A 16,246-nucleotide genomic window follows, 5' to 3' on the forward strand; every position below is an offset into this window, starting at 1 on the left:
GTGTACTATATTGGTCTCCTTATTTAAGAAAGGATGTAAATGCATTGGAAGTAGTTCAGAGAAGGTTTACTCGATTAATACCTGGAATGGGTGGGTTGTCTTATGAAGAAGGGTTGGTCAATCTAGGCTTGTATCTGCTGGAGTTTGGGAGAGTAAAAGGCGACTTGATTGAAACATTTAAGATCCTGAGGGATCTTGACAGGGTGAATGTGGAAAGGATGTTTCTTCTTGTGGGAGAATCTAGAAGTAGGGGTCACTGTTTAAAAATAATGTGTCACCCATTTTTAAGACAGCGACGATGAGAAATATTTCTCTCAGAGGGTCGTGAGTCTTTGGAACTCTCTTCCTCAAAAGGCAGTGGAAGCAGAGTCTTTGAATATTTTTAAGGCAGAGGTAGATATATTCTTGATAAGTAAGGGGTGAAATATTATCGGGGGTAGGCAGGAATGCAGAGTGGAGGCTACAATCAGATCAGCCATAATTTTGTTGCATGGTGGAGCTGGATTGAGGGGCCGAGTGACCTACTCCTGCTTCTAATTCGTATGTTCGTTTGAAGTTCTCCTGAACACATTCCAGAAATTCCTTCCCCTCCTTTCCCCTTACTCTAACATTATCCCAATCATATTTGAGTAATTAAACTCCCCCAATATTACAACACTATAGGTCTTGCACATCTCTGTGATTTCCCTGCAGATGCTCCTCTATCTCTCTCTCTCTATTTGGGGGCCTATTGAATACCCGTAGTAGTGTGATCATATCCTTTTTGCTTCTCAACTCTAACCAAATGAATTCTGTCCTTGCCCCGCCCCCAAGGACACGCCCTCTTTCCAATACTACAATGTCATTCCTAATCAACACTGCAACCCCAACTCCCTTTTTTCCTTCTCTATCTTTTCTGAACACTTTATATCCTTGTATATTAAGAGCCCAGTCCTCATCATTTTTAAGCGACATTTCTGTTATTGTCACTACATCATATTCCCACAGTGCTATTTGTGCTTGTAGCTCACCAACCTTATTCACTACACTTTGTGGTTTTACACACATGCATTGCAATCCTGTCTTTGCATTCCTTGTAGCCCTTCTCAGTCTGCTCCTACCTAATGTGGAACTATTCCCTTCTCTAGTACTGTCCAACACGCTCCCATTATGCACCTTATTCCTCTATTCTATATGCTGATGCTCATCCCCTTGACAATTTAGTTTAACCCCTCCCCAACCACACTAGTGGATCTCACCGCAAGGACATTGGTCCCTGTCCTGTTGAGGTGCAACCTATCCCTTTTGAATAGGTACCTTCTGCCCCAGAACTGGTCCCAATGCCCCAAGAATCTGTAGCCCTCCCTCCTGCACCATGCTTCAAGCCTTCCTATCTTCCTATTGATCCTTCGGCACAGTGGCGCAGTGGTTAGCACCACAGCCTCACAGCTCCAGCAACCCGGGTTCAATTCTGTGTACTGCCTGTGTGGAGTTTGCAAGTTCTCCCTGTGTCTGCGTGGGTTTTCTCCGGGTGCTCCGGTTTCCTCCCACAAGCCAAAAGACTTGCAGGTTGGTAGGTAAATTGGCCATTATAAATTGCCCCTAGTACAGGTAGGTGGTAGGGAAATATAGGGACAGGTGGGGATGTGGTAGGAATATGGAATTAGTGTAGGATTAGTATAAATGGGCGGTTGATGGTCGGCAAAGACTTGGTGGGCCGAAGGGCCTGTTTCAGTGCTGTATCTCTAAACTAAAACTAAACTTCCTATCTTCCTATTTCTACTCTTGCTAGTGTGGGGCACTGGGCTTTTGAGCTCCTACTCTTTAACTTTCTCCCTAGCTTCTGAAAATCTGACCATAAGACCTCAATATCTTTTCCTGCTATGTCATTGGTACCAATGTATACCACAATTTCTGACTCACTCCCTTCCCCCTGCAGAATATCCTGCACCCTCTGCATGATGCTCTTTACACTGGCAGCAGGGAGGCAACACACCATGCAGGACTCACAAGGACAGTTACCGAAATGCCTGTCTGCCCCCCGACTATGGAATTTCATATAACAACTGCATTTCTATACTTCGCTGTTCCCTCCTGTGCAGTCCCTTGTCCAGTGGCGCCATGGTCTGGACTGCACTCCTTCAGGATATCGTCACTCCCAGCAGTTTCCAATGCTGAGTATCGTTTTGAAAGTGGCACACATCCCAAAGACTCCTGTACCTCCTGCCTCTTCCTGATCTTCTGAATGGCCACCCAACTAGTATCTTGAACTCTTACTGTCCACAGGGTGATCACTTCCTGGAAAGTACAATCCAGGAAAATCTCCCGCTCCCTGATGCTCCGCAGTGACTGCAGCTGCCCCTCTAGATCGGAAATCATGAACTTGAGCTCAAGAAGCTGACTACACATCCTACACATGTGGTTGCCAAGACATGTGAAGGGTCCTGAAGTTCCCACATAGTGCAGGAATTGCAAGCAACAGGTCTCAGCTGCCCATCCATGATCTAAAAGAAAAATCTATTCCCTCTTTTAGAATCTAGTTGGTACCTTGTTTAAACTATTAGTTTTAATTAATGCCTCTTGACCCATTTGGTGCTATTAATCTTATTAATTTACTTACTGTTATACTCACCTTGAGTGAGCTAGAATGATAAGAACGCTGAACAACTTTTTCTGGGTTATCTTGAGGCATGACTAGTGTGTAATTTCTGATTTGGCTTTGTTGGGGCCAGGTGTGGAGTCTGTGTTGAGGCACTTTTTTCTCTGCCCAGTCTTGATTGGGAACTGATTTTAACATATGCAAATTGCAAGATGGTGCAGACATGCAGAACTCCCACTGTAAACATCCAGTGTGTGAGGCAGAGATAAGAGGTATAACTGTTAGTAGCATCAGCATTGGATGCAGCCTGATGAAGCAGCTTAGCGTCATATCAAGAGTGAAAAGTATTCTCTCAAATTGTTTTGGTGATATACAGAGGTATACACATGATGCATTGTAGTATCCAGGTCACGTCTCATGCACTGGGAAATTTTCACCCCCCCTGCACAGATTAAGAGGTCCCCATTCATCAACATGAGCGTCCCTATGTGGATTCCTTTATTGTCATATTTATGGAAGAGGTGAAATTGAAGGCAGTAAATAAAAGGGAGGGGGAATTTGAGGAGGATATGGCTCATTAGATATCATTCCCCACTAGTAGTCTGCAGGTCACACAGATCTTGTAAAAGTCTGAGTACACACTGTGTGAGAAGAGTAAGGTTCACAGTCCAATCTGCTGCTGTAGGTAGATGAACCCGCACCTTCCCTCTTACTCCTAACTCTAAGGTTCAGCCTGAACCTGTCCGGGTGGAGAAAATGATCAAGGCGCACAACTGTTCTTTCAATAGTTTACTGTAGCATCGATAAACTTACACAGATCCATATCATACTCACAAATACCACTACCTTTTGAGCTGCACTCACACTATTAACCTTTGAATTATTCCTTCTGAAAAGCTGCTGCTTCTGTACTGCTGTCTGCTGCTAAAACTACTGCTAAAGCACACATTTTTGTCTCTTTAAAAAGAAAATCATACCTGTGACAATGATTGCTGCAAACCCCTCCCCAAATCTGAGCCTTTTTACATCTTGTAATAATCTCATACATTCTGGGTACATGAAGAGTCCATTAAAATGCAAGTGTTTCGATGGGGGAAGATTCTGGCTTATCAATATCATCAGACTTTGCTCTAACAAAACAGTTCTTCGGTTCTGAAGAAGGGTCTCTGACCTGAAACGTTAACTCTGCGTCTCTCTGCACGGGTGCTGCCGGACCTGCTGAGTATTTCCAGCATTTCTTGTTTTTGTTTCAGATTTCCAGCATCTGCAGTATTTTGCTTTTATTATAAACAGTTCTTTGGGATTAACATTTCCAAGGAATGTGGGTGCACACCCCAACACAGTGGTTCCACAACTTCTAAACTTCTGAGTATTATTTACAATTCTAGAGCAGTTCACAGCGATCCAATGGCTGAGACAAATTATTCAAATCTTGGATAGATGCATTTCATTGTGAGTCTTAACTGCTGACTAGTATATTGAAGAAGTCACCCATTGTATCTATGTTTGGTTTTCAAGGTTTCTATTCAGTCCAGTTCCAAGGTCCCGTGGAATGCTGGAAGCCAAAGTTTGGCCAATTTCTGAAAATTGTCCATTCCAAAGGGGCTTTTGCAGGACTTTCTTTTGGGCTTTAAAATGTTGGCTTCTTTTAAGTTGAATGCATTCTTGCTGAAGGACTGGCTATACTGCAGACAGTAGTGTCTGCCTGTGCAGCTCTGCTGGTGGCTGAATGTCACCAACACACTTCTTGTTACAAGCTCACTTCAATCATAAACAGTGGTCCTCTGTAATCTCACCCACTGTGCTGGCTGGGAATGCATTCCTCAGGTCACTGATACAATATTCAGGGCAGCAGGGGGATTGATCCACATTGGGATGATGCCAGGTAACAGTGTGATAGGGCCCTATAGGTTCATCATGTTGCTGCTTTCCCTAAAGTTCAGGGTGATATAGATGATACATACATTGCACTTTGAACTCCAACAGTTGACCCTTTGAATTTTGTAAACAGCAAGGGATACCATTCGCTTAACTTAATATATCTGACCAGCTCATTATGAACCCTATCAATATCTAAGCCAAGGGGAAGGGCACCTCATCTTTCATTATCTAATCCTGATGCATCTGCAATGTAGAGGCTACTCCTTTCACATCCTGTGCTTCCCATGCGTGTCCATATATGATATTCTTCCTCTTATTCTTGCACTTTTCCTAGATGGCACATGAGGACCAATATCTTAAGACATAGTTGGCTGTTCTGTTGATACAAACATTTCAAGGAATGTTTTCTTCATATTCTTACTCATTTTTGGAACGTGTCTGCCACAGGCAATGTTGATCATCCCTAATTGCCCTTGAGAAGGAAGCGGTGAGTCACCTTCTTGAACCACAGCAGTCCGTGTGGTGTAGGTACACCCACAGTGCTGTTATGGAGGGAGTTCCAGGACTTTGACCTAGCAACAGTGAAGGAACGGCGATATATGTCCAATTGGGGATTGTGTGCAACTTGGGGAATTTGGAGGTGGAGGAGTTACCATGCACCTGCTGCTTTCGAGGTGGGCGAGGTCATGGGTTTGTAAAGTGCTGTAAAGGAGCCTCGGCTGCTGCTGCTACTCTGCACCAGTGGTGGAGGGGGTGAATGCTTAAGCTCATGGATAGGGTGTTAACCAAGCAGGCTCCTTTGTCTTGGATGGTGTTCAGTTGCTTGAGTGAGTTGGAGCTACACTCATCTGGGAAAATTAAGAGTATTCCATCACACTCTTGACTTGTGCATTGTAGGTAGTGAAGAGGCTTGCGGAAGACTGAAAGTGAGTCATTCTCCACAGAACACCCAGCCTCTGGCACGGCTACTGTTGTCTCATGACAGCTTTACCCTGGGAATGACCTTCTGTGACCTGCATCAAATGTGCATCTGCCTGATTAACCTGGCCCCACCTCTTGTGTTCTATTTCCCTAGTCCTTTAAGGGAATAGGCTGGAGTCCTTGCTGGTCCTGCTGTACTATTACAGTTCAATTCCAGCAATAGACATTCTACTGAGCCTTGGCAATTCCCCATCAGCAGGATGATAGATTTAATGGCACCAGCTGGATCCTGACAGCCCTGACAGGGTACCAGTCTCAAACGTCTGAAGGTTAGAATGCTGGGTACACTCTAACTTGTTCCCCAGGGCTTACAGTCTGTGCTATCGTGGAGAAGTCATCCTGGCTCACTTCTGTGCTTGTGGGGGGTGGGGGGGGGGGGGGGGGGGGGGTGGTGGGGGAGGTGCGATTGCAGTTTTCAATGAAACAGTCACATTCTCCACTGACGTCCACAACATGCTTCCCTGATGTTAGAGTCTAGACTGCACGTTCATACTTTCACACATTTTGGGATAGTGACTTCAGAGCCTGCAAATAGGTATGATGTTCCTCAAACATCCTTCATTTCAGGCCAGGACCCATGAGAGTTCAATCAAGTGGCTTCCCATTCTGTTGAGGAATGGCCACATCCTATCCCATTCCCCACTTCTCCTGCCACCCAGGTGTCATTTCCTCCCTTCTTACCCCCAGGTGAAAGGTTGTGAACTGGTGTGTGGGAGTGAGAAAGCAAGTGAGGCAGGGGCTGAGATCAAGGGGCTTGGGGCAAAGGTACAGAGGGCAGATTGTGGGTCAAGTAACTCTTGAGTTTACAGATCATCATTTTCCCCCAGGTCATCTTCGTCTACCCCTCTATGTGGTGATGAGTTTGCAGGAAAGCGGCACATCCTAAAATTGTGTGTGCAAAACCCAAAGGGATTGAGGAGACACTGAGGTAGATTTAAACATTTGAGGGTCGTGAAGTGGTTTGGAGGTGCTGTCTTCATTTTAACTTGACAGACCGCCAACTCTTCACCTGCCCAGCACATTGTTCCCATTTTCCATGGTGTGAGCTGCCTTAATGTTAATGCCTATGCAAATGAGCTAACCCTATTAATTATGTCTGGGTCAGTACTGCTGCTGATTGCTGAGCCGAAGTCCTACTACTGGAACGCAAGAATGGAGTAAATGACCTGTAGATTTTTAGGGCATGTGGGAGTACATGACAGAATCTCAGGTTTTCTGTAGGATCTATGTTTCAGTGTAGATGACACACTTAAGCTATTTCTCTTGAAACAAAAGTGAGACAAGGTTTTCCACAGTCACTCGTCCTATCCAATGCCTTCACCAATGAAGTTACCATTAAGAATGGATTTTTAGCATCCATTCTGGGCATTTTTGAAAGAATTTCTTTATGCAGATGATATCCCAGGTTATTAGCGTCCTTAAGTATGGCATTCTGACTTTGCATGGCTCACAGAAAGATCATGAAGGTATTGATTAGAAGATGCAAAGAGTGTTTGTTCCAATTGATGATTCATATTGGCATTTGGAGCTTCTGGTAGATTCCAACTTCAGCTTGGACACAGTCCTCTGAGGCTGTAACGAGAAGGGGCAAAGGGCACTTTGGCCTTTTTCATTTCCCTTCAATGATAACGAAGTTAAAAACAGTTTAACCTTACGGCTCGTAAGGCATGGTTCCAAAATGTCTCCTTTACTGTTCAGAACAGCTAGTTGTACATCAAAAGGCTTCTTTTGGCATGAACATGACATCATGGGTCAAGCAGTAAGGTGGAGAATGGTAAGAAATGATTACAGTGGGTGGGGGCTCCAGCTTTGCTCTCACTGAGGGAGAGGGCTGCCTCACGGCAGCACATCCTAATTTAAAAGCCCCTCAAGTAAGCATCTGGGCTCAGCAATTGGTGACAAGTGAACCTGATACATGGCATTGTGCTTGGCTACCTAGTAGATCAAGCTGACCTGCATAGATCCTTCTCTTTCATACTGAAGGCAGATGTCCATTGTACAGGTAATGAGCAAACTCTGAGATTTGGGATGATATCTGATGGCGGGCATAACCTGGAGGCTGGATATGAGAATATATGTTCATATATTCAGGCTTCAAAATCTACCATCATTGGTTTTTATAGTGGTGTGGAGATTTTATCGACGTTCCATGCCTTCATTGATGGGTTATGGTTTGGTGAATGCTGTGGTCAGTAAAATGATGACATTCACTCATCACTTGTTATACCCTGGTGCAATATTAACATGATGAACTGTTGACCACACCAATCCCACATACCATAACATCACATGGAACTGAACAATCAAATACAGGCAAAACAGAGCTGGACAAGAAGGAATAAAACACATGAGTCAAATAGAAATGACAGCTCTGATGCAAAAAAGCTACAGCAATGGATACAAGCATAAATACAAGAGAGATCACTCCCCTCCTGCCCAATCGGCTAGCTTAATCATAGTTAAAGGTTATGCTGTTCCTTCCTAAAGTTAATAAAGCCTAAATTGCTGCCAGCAGTCACCTAATATTCTGATACAATTGAAGCTGTCAAGACTGAAATTGATAGATCTTGTTAGGTAAGGGTATCAAGGTATATGGAGCAAAGTTGGGTCAATGGAGGTGAGACACAAATTGGCCATAATCTACTGGAATGGTGGAGCAGGCTCAAGGGATAGAATGGGCACCTCCTGTTCCCATGTTCCAATACAAAGCTGCCATTCATATTCCCACTACCCATGATCCTAAATCAAAGCTACTCTGTTGCTAACACAGACCCTAAAGACAAATAAAGTTGTAACGTCTACTGTCCCTCCATCACCTTGAATCAAAACGGCTACTTCTAGTATCTTTACCTCTAAAACCTAAAAATTTGCACAGTGTAACACCGGGCCTGGTTGGAGCTTCAGTTGTTGGGATCATGGCCAAGGCAGTAATTCTCAGAGCCAATTTTCTGATCCTCGCTTCCATTCGATGATCCTTCAAATGGGGAGCCCCACTTCACAAACTTGCCCAACGAATATGAGTAACTTGTAAACACTTTGCTTTCAAAATTGAGGTAATCCCCGATACACCTTTGCTTGTTCCACCACTTCTCTCCCCAGTCATCAGCCTTCTTCATCTTCCCCTAACACCACGCTTAACTCTTAAAGTCTGCAGTTTCTCCCCATCCTTTATTAAAGTATTTTTTTCCATGACGTTCATCGCCTGCTTCATTAACTATGCCTTCCATCTTCCAACCCAGTTTCTTATGACCTAACTTCCCCTTATGGGTACCATGCTTTCTAATACTGTCAAGATCTCCATATCATCAGGCACTGTTACCATTTATTTCAAACCTGCCTTTGTTGCCCCTGCTTTAAATCATATCCTTTTACCTGTTTTATCAAATTATTATCCTATCACCAACTTGTCATTTTCTTCAAGGTCCTTCGATGCATCATTGCTGACCAGCCATATGTACGAGTCACCCTCATTGTTCCCTGCTTCATTCTTCCAATCCAGCTTCTGAGTCACCCCTTGCATCAAGTTGATATTGATCAAATTCAACAGTAGTATCTTGTGTAACTGCAGTTGTGGTTTACTGGCACCATTACCCTCTCTGCTACCTTCAGTATTCCTTCTATGGCCCATTATTTGCTACATTCTCTCTCTTCTGATTCCAACTCCTATCTGTTCCGAAGTAGAAAGAGAAAGAAAGAATAAAGGACTTGCATTTGAATAGTATTTTTCACATTGGAAGGATGTGTCAAAGCTCTTCACAGCTAATCGATTCCTTTCTGAATTTTAGTCGCTGGTGTTACGGAGGCAAATACAGCAGCCAATTTGCAAAATGCAATCTTCAGCAATTAAATGAGTGACAAGTTCATCTATTTCTGCTGGTGTTGTTTGAGACATCAATGTTGGCAAGGACACTTGGAGCACTCACCCGCTCTTCTTCAGATAGTGCCCTGGGATCTTTTACATCCACCTAAATAGGCAGGCAGCTTCTTGGTTTAATGACTCATCCAAAGGGTGGCACGTCTAACGATGCAGCACTCCCTCATTACTGTACTGAAGAGCCTGCATAGATGACGTATAACATCTCAAGTGGCACTTGAACCAATGATCCTCTGACTCAGAGGAAATGGTGCTATCACAGAGCTAAATTGACACCCATCGATACTACTGGGAAGAATTACAATCAATTTATTTGAAGCTTTATTTTAAAATATCCCAGAGGGGTTTTGATACAAGTACATTAAGTGACATCAGCACTGTTCTCATATAACTTTGACCCTTACATTGGACCAAGAGGTTTCTGCTTCTGAGTCTGCACATTTACATCTGTGGCCATTGGGCTTCCTTTAAAGGTCAGCACTCAATAACATCAGCCACATATGCGTGGGTAACGTACACATGTGGGCCAATTACACCACCCTACTCTGCCCAAAGTCAGGCCCAAAATGTGTTATATTTCTACAGCTCAACTTCAATAAAACTGAGGGCATCTTTTTCAGCTCTAGAGAGTGCCCAAGTGTCTCCGAGTTTACCATCTCCAAGATGCACTGCAACACTCTCCAAGGCTCCTTTGACAGCTCCTTCCAAACCTGTAACCTCTACCACCTAGAAGAATAAGGGCAGTAGGCACATGAGAACACCACCTTCAGCAAGTGCAAGCACCCCTCCAAGTCGCATACCATACTAGCTTGAAAATATATTGCCTTTCCTTCATCGTCACTGGTTCAAAATTCTGGAACTCTCTCCTTAACAGCAATATGGGTGTATACACCACACAGACTGCAATGGTTCAAGAAAGCAGCGTGTCACCATCTTCTCAAGGGCAATTAGGGATGGGCAATAAATGCTGGCTGAGCCAGCAATGCTCACGTCCCATGAATTAAAAAAAAGACTCCTCTTAATTTCTCTTTTCCTCCTCAGTGTTAAACTTGTCCTCTTAGAAAGGGTCCTGGGACATCTGTTTGAGTGAGGATCACCATATAAATTGGAGCTGTGGTTGTAGTAATGCTAATCTAAGTCAAAGCTGGAGTTTCTGTAATTTTTCCTAATCGCAAATCAGGGCTATACCTTTTGCTAACACCAATACTGCTGTAGTTCCAGATTGGGCTTGAATCAAGGTCAATATCAATTCCTGCTGTTGGCTATTTCTAAACCAGAATTGACTGTGCTATACGTGTCCTATTAACAAACCTCTATTTAACGAGATGAGAAAATAACTGCAGAACTCTCAATGGTAAACGTAGAGTTATATAGTGAGGTCCCCTGATTTAATTCTGCTGCTGCTATTTAGTGGATTAAAGCTCCTTAGCTTGCTGTTTAACCTTCACGCCTGGCTTGAAAGATGCCCAAGGACCAGGTGAAATTTCTCTTTCTTATCATCTTTATTTGTTGGGTTAGTGTTAACTAGTAGTTGAACATTAACAAACATGTGTCTGATTTGTAACAATATGTAACCTGTTATTGTCTAAAACACATGTCGGTATTTCATATTGACCTCTCAATTAACCACATATCTAGAAACAAGAAATAAATTAAGGGTTAGGTTTTAATTTCAGGAGACGTGATAAAATCTAGTTTCCGCTTCAGTTTTGTCACTGAAATGTGTTTGGAGGGTACTCTGAGATCATTGGAGGGTAAATAATGGGATTTAATGTATTCTTTGGCATTGTCTTCACAGACTAACAGGTATTTTTCTGCGGAATGTTCAAATACCTCCGCAGGAGATTCACCAGAAACCTAACAGAGCGCAATCGTCAGAGAGCTCGGCTTGTTTCCAAAGATGGGAGGTGTAACATAGAATTCGGAAATGTCAAGGAACATTCAAGGATTGGCTTCCTTGTAGATATTTGGACAACTGTCCTTGACCTCAAGTGGAGGTACCAGATGACCATTTTTATTTCTGCCTTTCTGGGAAGTTGGTTCCTCTTTGGTTTGTTATGGTATGCTGTTGCATACATGCACAAGGACCTTCCTGAATTTTCACCCACAGAAAGCCATATGCCTTGTGTGCAGAACATTAATGGGCTGACTTCCGCCTTTCTCTTCTCACTTGAGACTCAGGTCACTATTGGTTATGGCTTCAGATGTGTGACTGAGCAGTGCGGTGAAGCCATATTCCTCCTGGTGACTCAATCCATCCTTGGTGTTATCATTAATTCCTTCATGTGTGGTGCCATCCTGGCCAAGATTTCCAGACCAAAGAAACGAGCCAAAACCATCACCTTCAGCAAGAGTGCTGTCATCAGCAAGCGTGGGGGAAAACTGTGCCTCCTGATTCGAGTCGCCAACCTCAGAAAAAGCCTTCTGATTGGCAGCCATATTTATGGAAAACTTTTGAAAACCACAGTGACCCTGGAGGGTGAGACCATCATAATGGACCAAGTCAACATCGACTTTGTTGTTGATGCGGGGAATGAGAATCTATTCTTCATATCGCCTCTGACTATCTATCACATCATTGATAAAACTAGTCCCTTTTACGAGATGTCAGCTGAGACCATCAACCAACAAGATTTTGAGTTGGTGGTTTTCCTGGATGGTACAATAGAAGCCACCAGTGCCACTTGCCAGGTGAGAACCTCTTACATCCCTGATGAAGTATTCTGGGGCTACAGGTTTGCCCCTATTGTCTCTAAATCTAAAGAAGGGAAATACAGAGTTGATTTCTCCAACTTTGGTAAGACTGTAAAGGTGGATACTCCGCATTGTGCCTACTGCCTGCACACTGAGAAGGAGGCCAAGCTCAGAGAGAAAAAGGCTTATGACAACCCTGTATTCCAGCTCAATGAAGTCAATGAGACCAAAATGTAAAGACTTACTTCACATCTTAATAAATGTGCATGTGGTACCTTTTCCTCTGATCCTTCTTTTAAAAGGTAATATTTTGTATGTGTATTGACTATTCACTTTATATCCAGAGAAAGCCTTTGACAGCTTAAAGTCAGGTGTGACACAGTGAGGGGCAGTCTCAGGCCGGGGGTGATGGGGAGGGACAGTCTCAGGATGAGAGTGATAGGGAGGGGGAGTCTCTGGCCAGGAGTGACAGTGAGGCACAGTCTAAGGCCAAGAGTGCTAGTAAGGAACAGTCTCAGGCCAGGAGTGAGGCAGGGAGGGAGAGTCTAAGTCCAGAAATGATACAGAGACGGGCAATCTCAGGCCAGGAATGACAAAGGGAGGGCAGTCTCAGGCCATGAGTGATGTAGGGAGAGGCAGTCTCAGGCCAGCAGTGAGGCAGGAAGGACAATCTCAGGCCAGAAGTGATACAGGGAGGAACAGTCTCAGGCCAGGATTGACAGGTGTTATGTTTACGCCAGGTTGCTGGATCTATCATGCATACCTGATTTATCTCAGATCACTGCAGATATCACACTTGTGTTAAATCACCAACTAGTTTATTTACAGCACTTTAAAATATCAGTTCTTACATGATCTCAGTACAATGTCTCCTCACAGCAGTATGTTTCTTTTACTGTAGAGCCTCTAGTTTTAGTTTTAACTCTTAAGCTCCACCTTAAGCAATCAAACACAGTGAACACAGATAAGTGGACAGACTAATACAATCAAACCCAGATCAATCAAACACTACAACAGGGAGGGACAGTCTCAGGCCAGGAGTGACAGAAAGGTACAGTCTCAGGCCAAGGGTGACAGGGAGTAGCAGCTTCAGGTCAGGAGTGACAGGGAGTGGCAGTCTTAGGCCAGGAGTGACATAGTGAGGGGTACTCTCCAGTCAGGAGTGACACAGTGAGGGGCAGTCTCCAACCAGCAGTGACACAGTGAGGGGCAGTCTCAGACTAGGTGTGACAGAGGGAGGTGTGAGCAACATTTCTTTTCAATAGTGAGTTAACGTCAGTACTAAGAACTCCAGATTAGGTACAGCACAGATCAGATGCTGAGTGAAGCTTTCTCTACATCACCTGTTCAACATGTCTTCAATGTCAACCATTTTTTTGTCCAATGACCCCTGTTCACTCTGTGACTGAGTCTGGAAATTTTAGTGTTTTTTGTTGATCATTTACACAACATTTACTCTTCTCTATCCTTTCATTGATTAATTATGGAATATAAATTCCTGAAAACTATTCACCTGTCCTGCTGGTATACAAGAAAAAATGTAATCTGACTGACAAACTCTCTCATCCTGTGCCTCCACACCTCTTTGTTATAATATTTTCCTCTCTGTATATTATATCAATATTGCTTGAGTTATTACTCCCCTGAACTTTTCCCGTTGTCTCCCAAAGCTCTAATCAGACCATTCGACATGCTATTGTGTTGATATCTAGATTCATCACATTGTCTCCGACTTAAGCTCATTTTCGGCCACAACCTCAAAGTCTTCCCTTCCTCTGATAGTCTATGAGCTTTGAAAGCCCATCGATAGAGTCATGCTATCGCGTGATTTGCCTCCTTCACTTTCAAACCTTGGTGCATTGTCACCTTGATATTTCATCGTGCTTTCTGAACTTAAAGAATTGAGGATGGGTTCCCCTGGTGGGATGAGGTTATTATTGCAACAAAGATTGAAATGTGCTCTGTATATAACTGATATATTTTAGCTACAACTCTAAAAAATGTTTATTGCTGGAAGTTATTGGAATAAAATTAGAGAATTTTTAAAATCAAGAATATTTTTGAAAAATCCTAGCTGTTTGCATGGAACAAATGTGGTTACCTATGTTATTTTTGAGAGCATTACCTTTAATAATAAAAAGTTTTAATTCTGAAATAACTCTCCAGAGTCTCTTTTTTAAAGGAGGTAAATTCTGTAAATTGGCTTTCCCAGCGAACAGCCTCGCTACTGGGAGCACTCGTTGGAGAATTGACGATACAGTGTTGTATGTCACTTTGCTCGCTGCTGGTAAGGAATTGGTGAATTTGTTCCTTGGCTTTTGCACTCAACGGCAAAGCAAGGGTGCTCACACTGACCTCAAGGAAAGCTGCCCACAAATATCTAGCGATCTCTGTGGTGGGAATTCCCCCTTTCCCCACAGCAGTTTAAATCTGGTGCCAAATCAAGGGGATATGATGTCTGCAAGCAGTTAGGCAACCAATCAAATTGAAGGATTCACACATTGCAAACCAGAAAGTTAAAAGCACTTAAAATCCTTCGCTTCTCACTTCAATTTACAAATAGTGGAAAAATGTATGATTATTAAGGTACAGAGGAAATTAAAGGTAAACAGACTTTTAAAAAGGGAAAAAAGATGTTCTGTAAAGATATGTGGAATTTTTAATCATTGTGGAGAAATTAGAAATTCCACAAATATAAAGTTAACTTTTCAGAGCCAGAGGGGGTGTTTAGAAGTAATTACAAAGTTACAAAAAGGGATGAAGTTCTGCAGGAAGAACTAAGGGTGCTAGGAAAGAAACTAACAAGCAATACCTTAAATGTAGTAGTAATCTTTGGATTACTCCCAGTGCCATGCACTAGGTACAGAAATAGGAGGCTAGAGCAGATCAATGCATGGCTGGAGGGAGGGTGCAGGAGGGAAGGCTTTACATTCCTGGGACATTGGGACTGGTTCTGGAGGAGATGGGATCCATGCAGGCCAGACAGGTTGCACCTGAACAGAGCCGGACCAATGACCCTGCGGGGTGGTTTGCTAGTGCTATTGGGGAGGGTTTAAATGAATTTGTCAGGGGAATGGGAACCAGGAGGTAACAATAGAGAGGAAAAACAAGATGCACAAAGAATTAGGACAGATAGCAATGCAGTAGGAAATAGTAAGGTATTTGGTGGGATCGGAATAAGGCAGAATGCAATATGGTTTAAAGTAGGTTTACAGTGCATGTATGTGAATGCACAGAGTGTGGTAAACAAGGTTGGTGAGCTGCAGGCACAGATAGCCACTTGCGAGTATGGTATTGTGATAACGGAGACCTGGCTCAAAAAGGGTCAGGATTTGGTACTAAATATTCTTGGATACATGGTGCTGAGAAAAGAGAGAGAAGGAAAGAAAGGAGGGGGGGGGGGTGGTGGTGGCAGTGTTCATTAAAGATAAGGGGCTGAATTTTACGCCTCCCCCAAAGAGCAGGAAGGCGGTGTGGTGGGGTGGGGGGGATGTAAAATGGAGCGGGAGGCTCGGGGGGCCCTTCCTGACCTGCTCCCACCTCTGGCACCACTTTACACAGGGCGGAGGTGTTGAAAAACGGCCCATCACCCCAGGCCAATCAAGGCCCTTAAGTGGTCATTTAACAGCCACTTAAGGGCCTCCGCCCACCTCCATGGGGATTATACCCTTGGCAGGCAGGTGTCCCAGGCCCGAGAGAAGCCGCTTGACAAAAGCATGTGGCTTTCTGATGGCCTGGGGGGGCGGTGGCCCTCCTGATCAGGCACCCTGTGCCCGATGGAGGGCTGCCCTGCCACCCCCAATACATAACACGCCCCCATCTCCAAATCGACTACCCTTGCCTCGCTAGGGCCCGACCGATCACCCCGGGTGAGGCAACAAAAACTTACCTTCGTTCCGGGGCTCCCGGGCTGCAGTCCCAGCATTGGCCACTGCTCCTGGTGGTGCTGCTGGGACTAAGAGCTGCCAGCCTGCTGATTGGCCAACAGCTCTATTAGGCGGGACCTCCTGCCTCAAGTGTGTGGAAGTCCCGCCTCAGAACAATTAAAGGCAGGAGACACGCAAAATATGGGTCAGATCTCCAGGCCAGGCGGAAGCAGGTTTGCCACCAACATTTCAGTCGGTGGACGGCTCCCATCCGCCAAGGGTAAAATCCCAGCCAATATCATAGTGCTGGAGAAAGAGGATATCCTAGGGGGGGTCAAGTACAGAATCTATTTGGTTAGTGCTAAGGAACAA

The 16,246-nt window shown here is 44.1% G+C and overlaps 1 protein-coding gene across 1 annotated transcript in view; it reads left to right on the forward strand.

The window, feature by feature from the left end:
* LOC137381344 (ATP-sensitive inward rectifier potassium channel 1-like) overlaps positions 1 to 14,166 on the forward strand; it is a 114,008-nt gene extending 99,842 nt beyond the window's left edge. Inside the window, exon 2 of the mRNA XM_068053775.1 lies at positions 11,113 to 14,166. Coding sequence (XP_067909876.1) covers positions 11,136 to 12,245 — 1,110 coding nt within the window. The 5' untranslated portion in view covers positions 11,113 to 11,135 and the 3' untranslated portion in view covers positions 12,246 to 14,166. The remainder of the gene's footprint in view (positions 1 to 11,112) is intronic.
* Positions 14,167 to 16,246: the final 2,080 nt, after the last annotated feature.

This window comes from Heterodontus francisci, chromosome 22, assembly GCF_036365525.1.
Source record: "Heterodontus francisci isolate sHetFra1 chromosome 22, sHetFra1.hap1, whole genome shotgun sequence".
In the NCBI taxonomy this organism is placed as follows: domain Eukaryota; kingdom Metazoa; phylum Chordata; class Chondrichthyes; order Heterodontiformes; family Heterodontidae; genus Heterodontus; species Heterodontus francisci.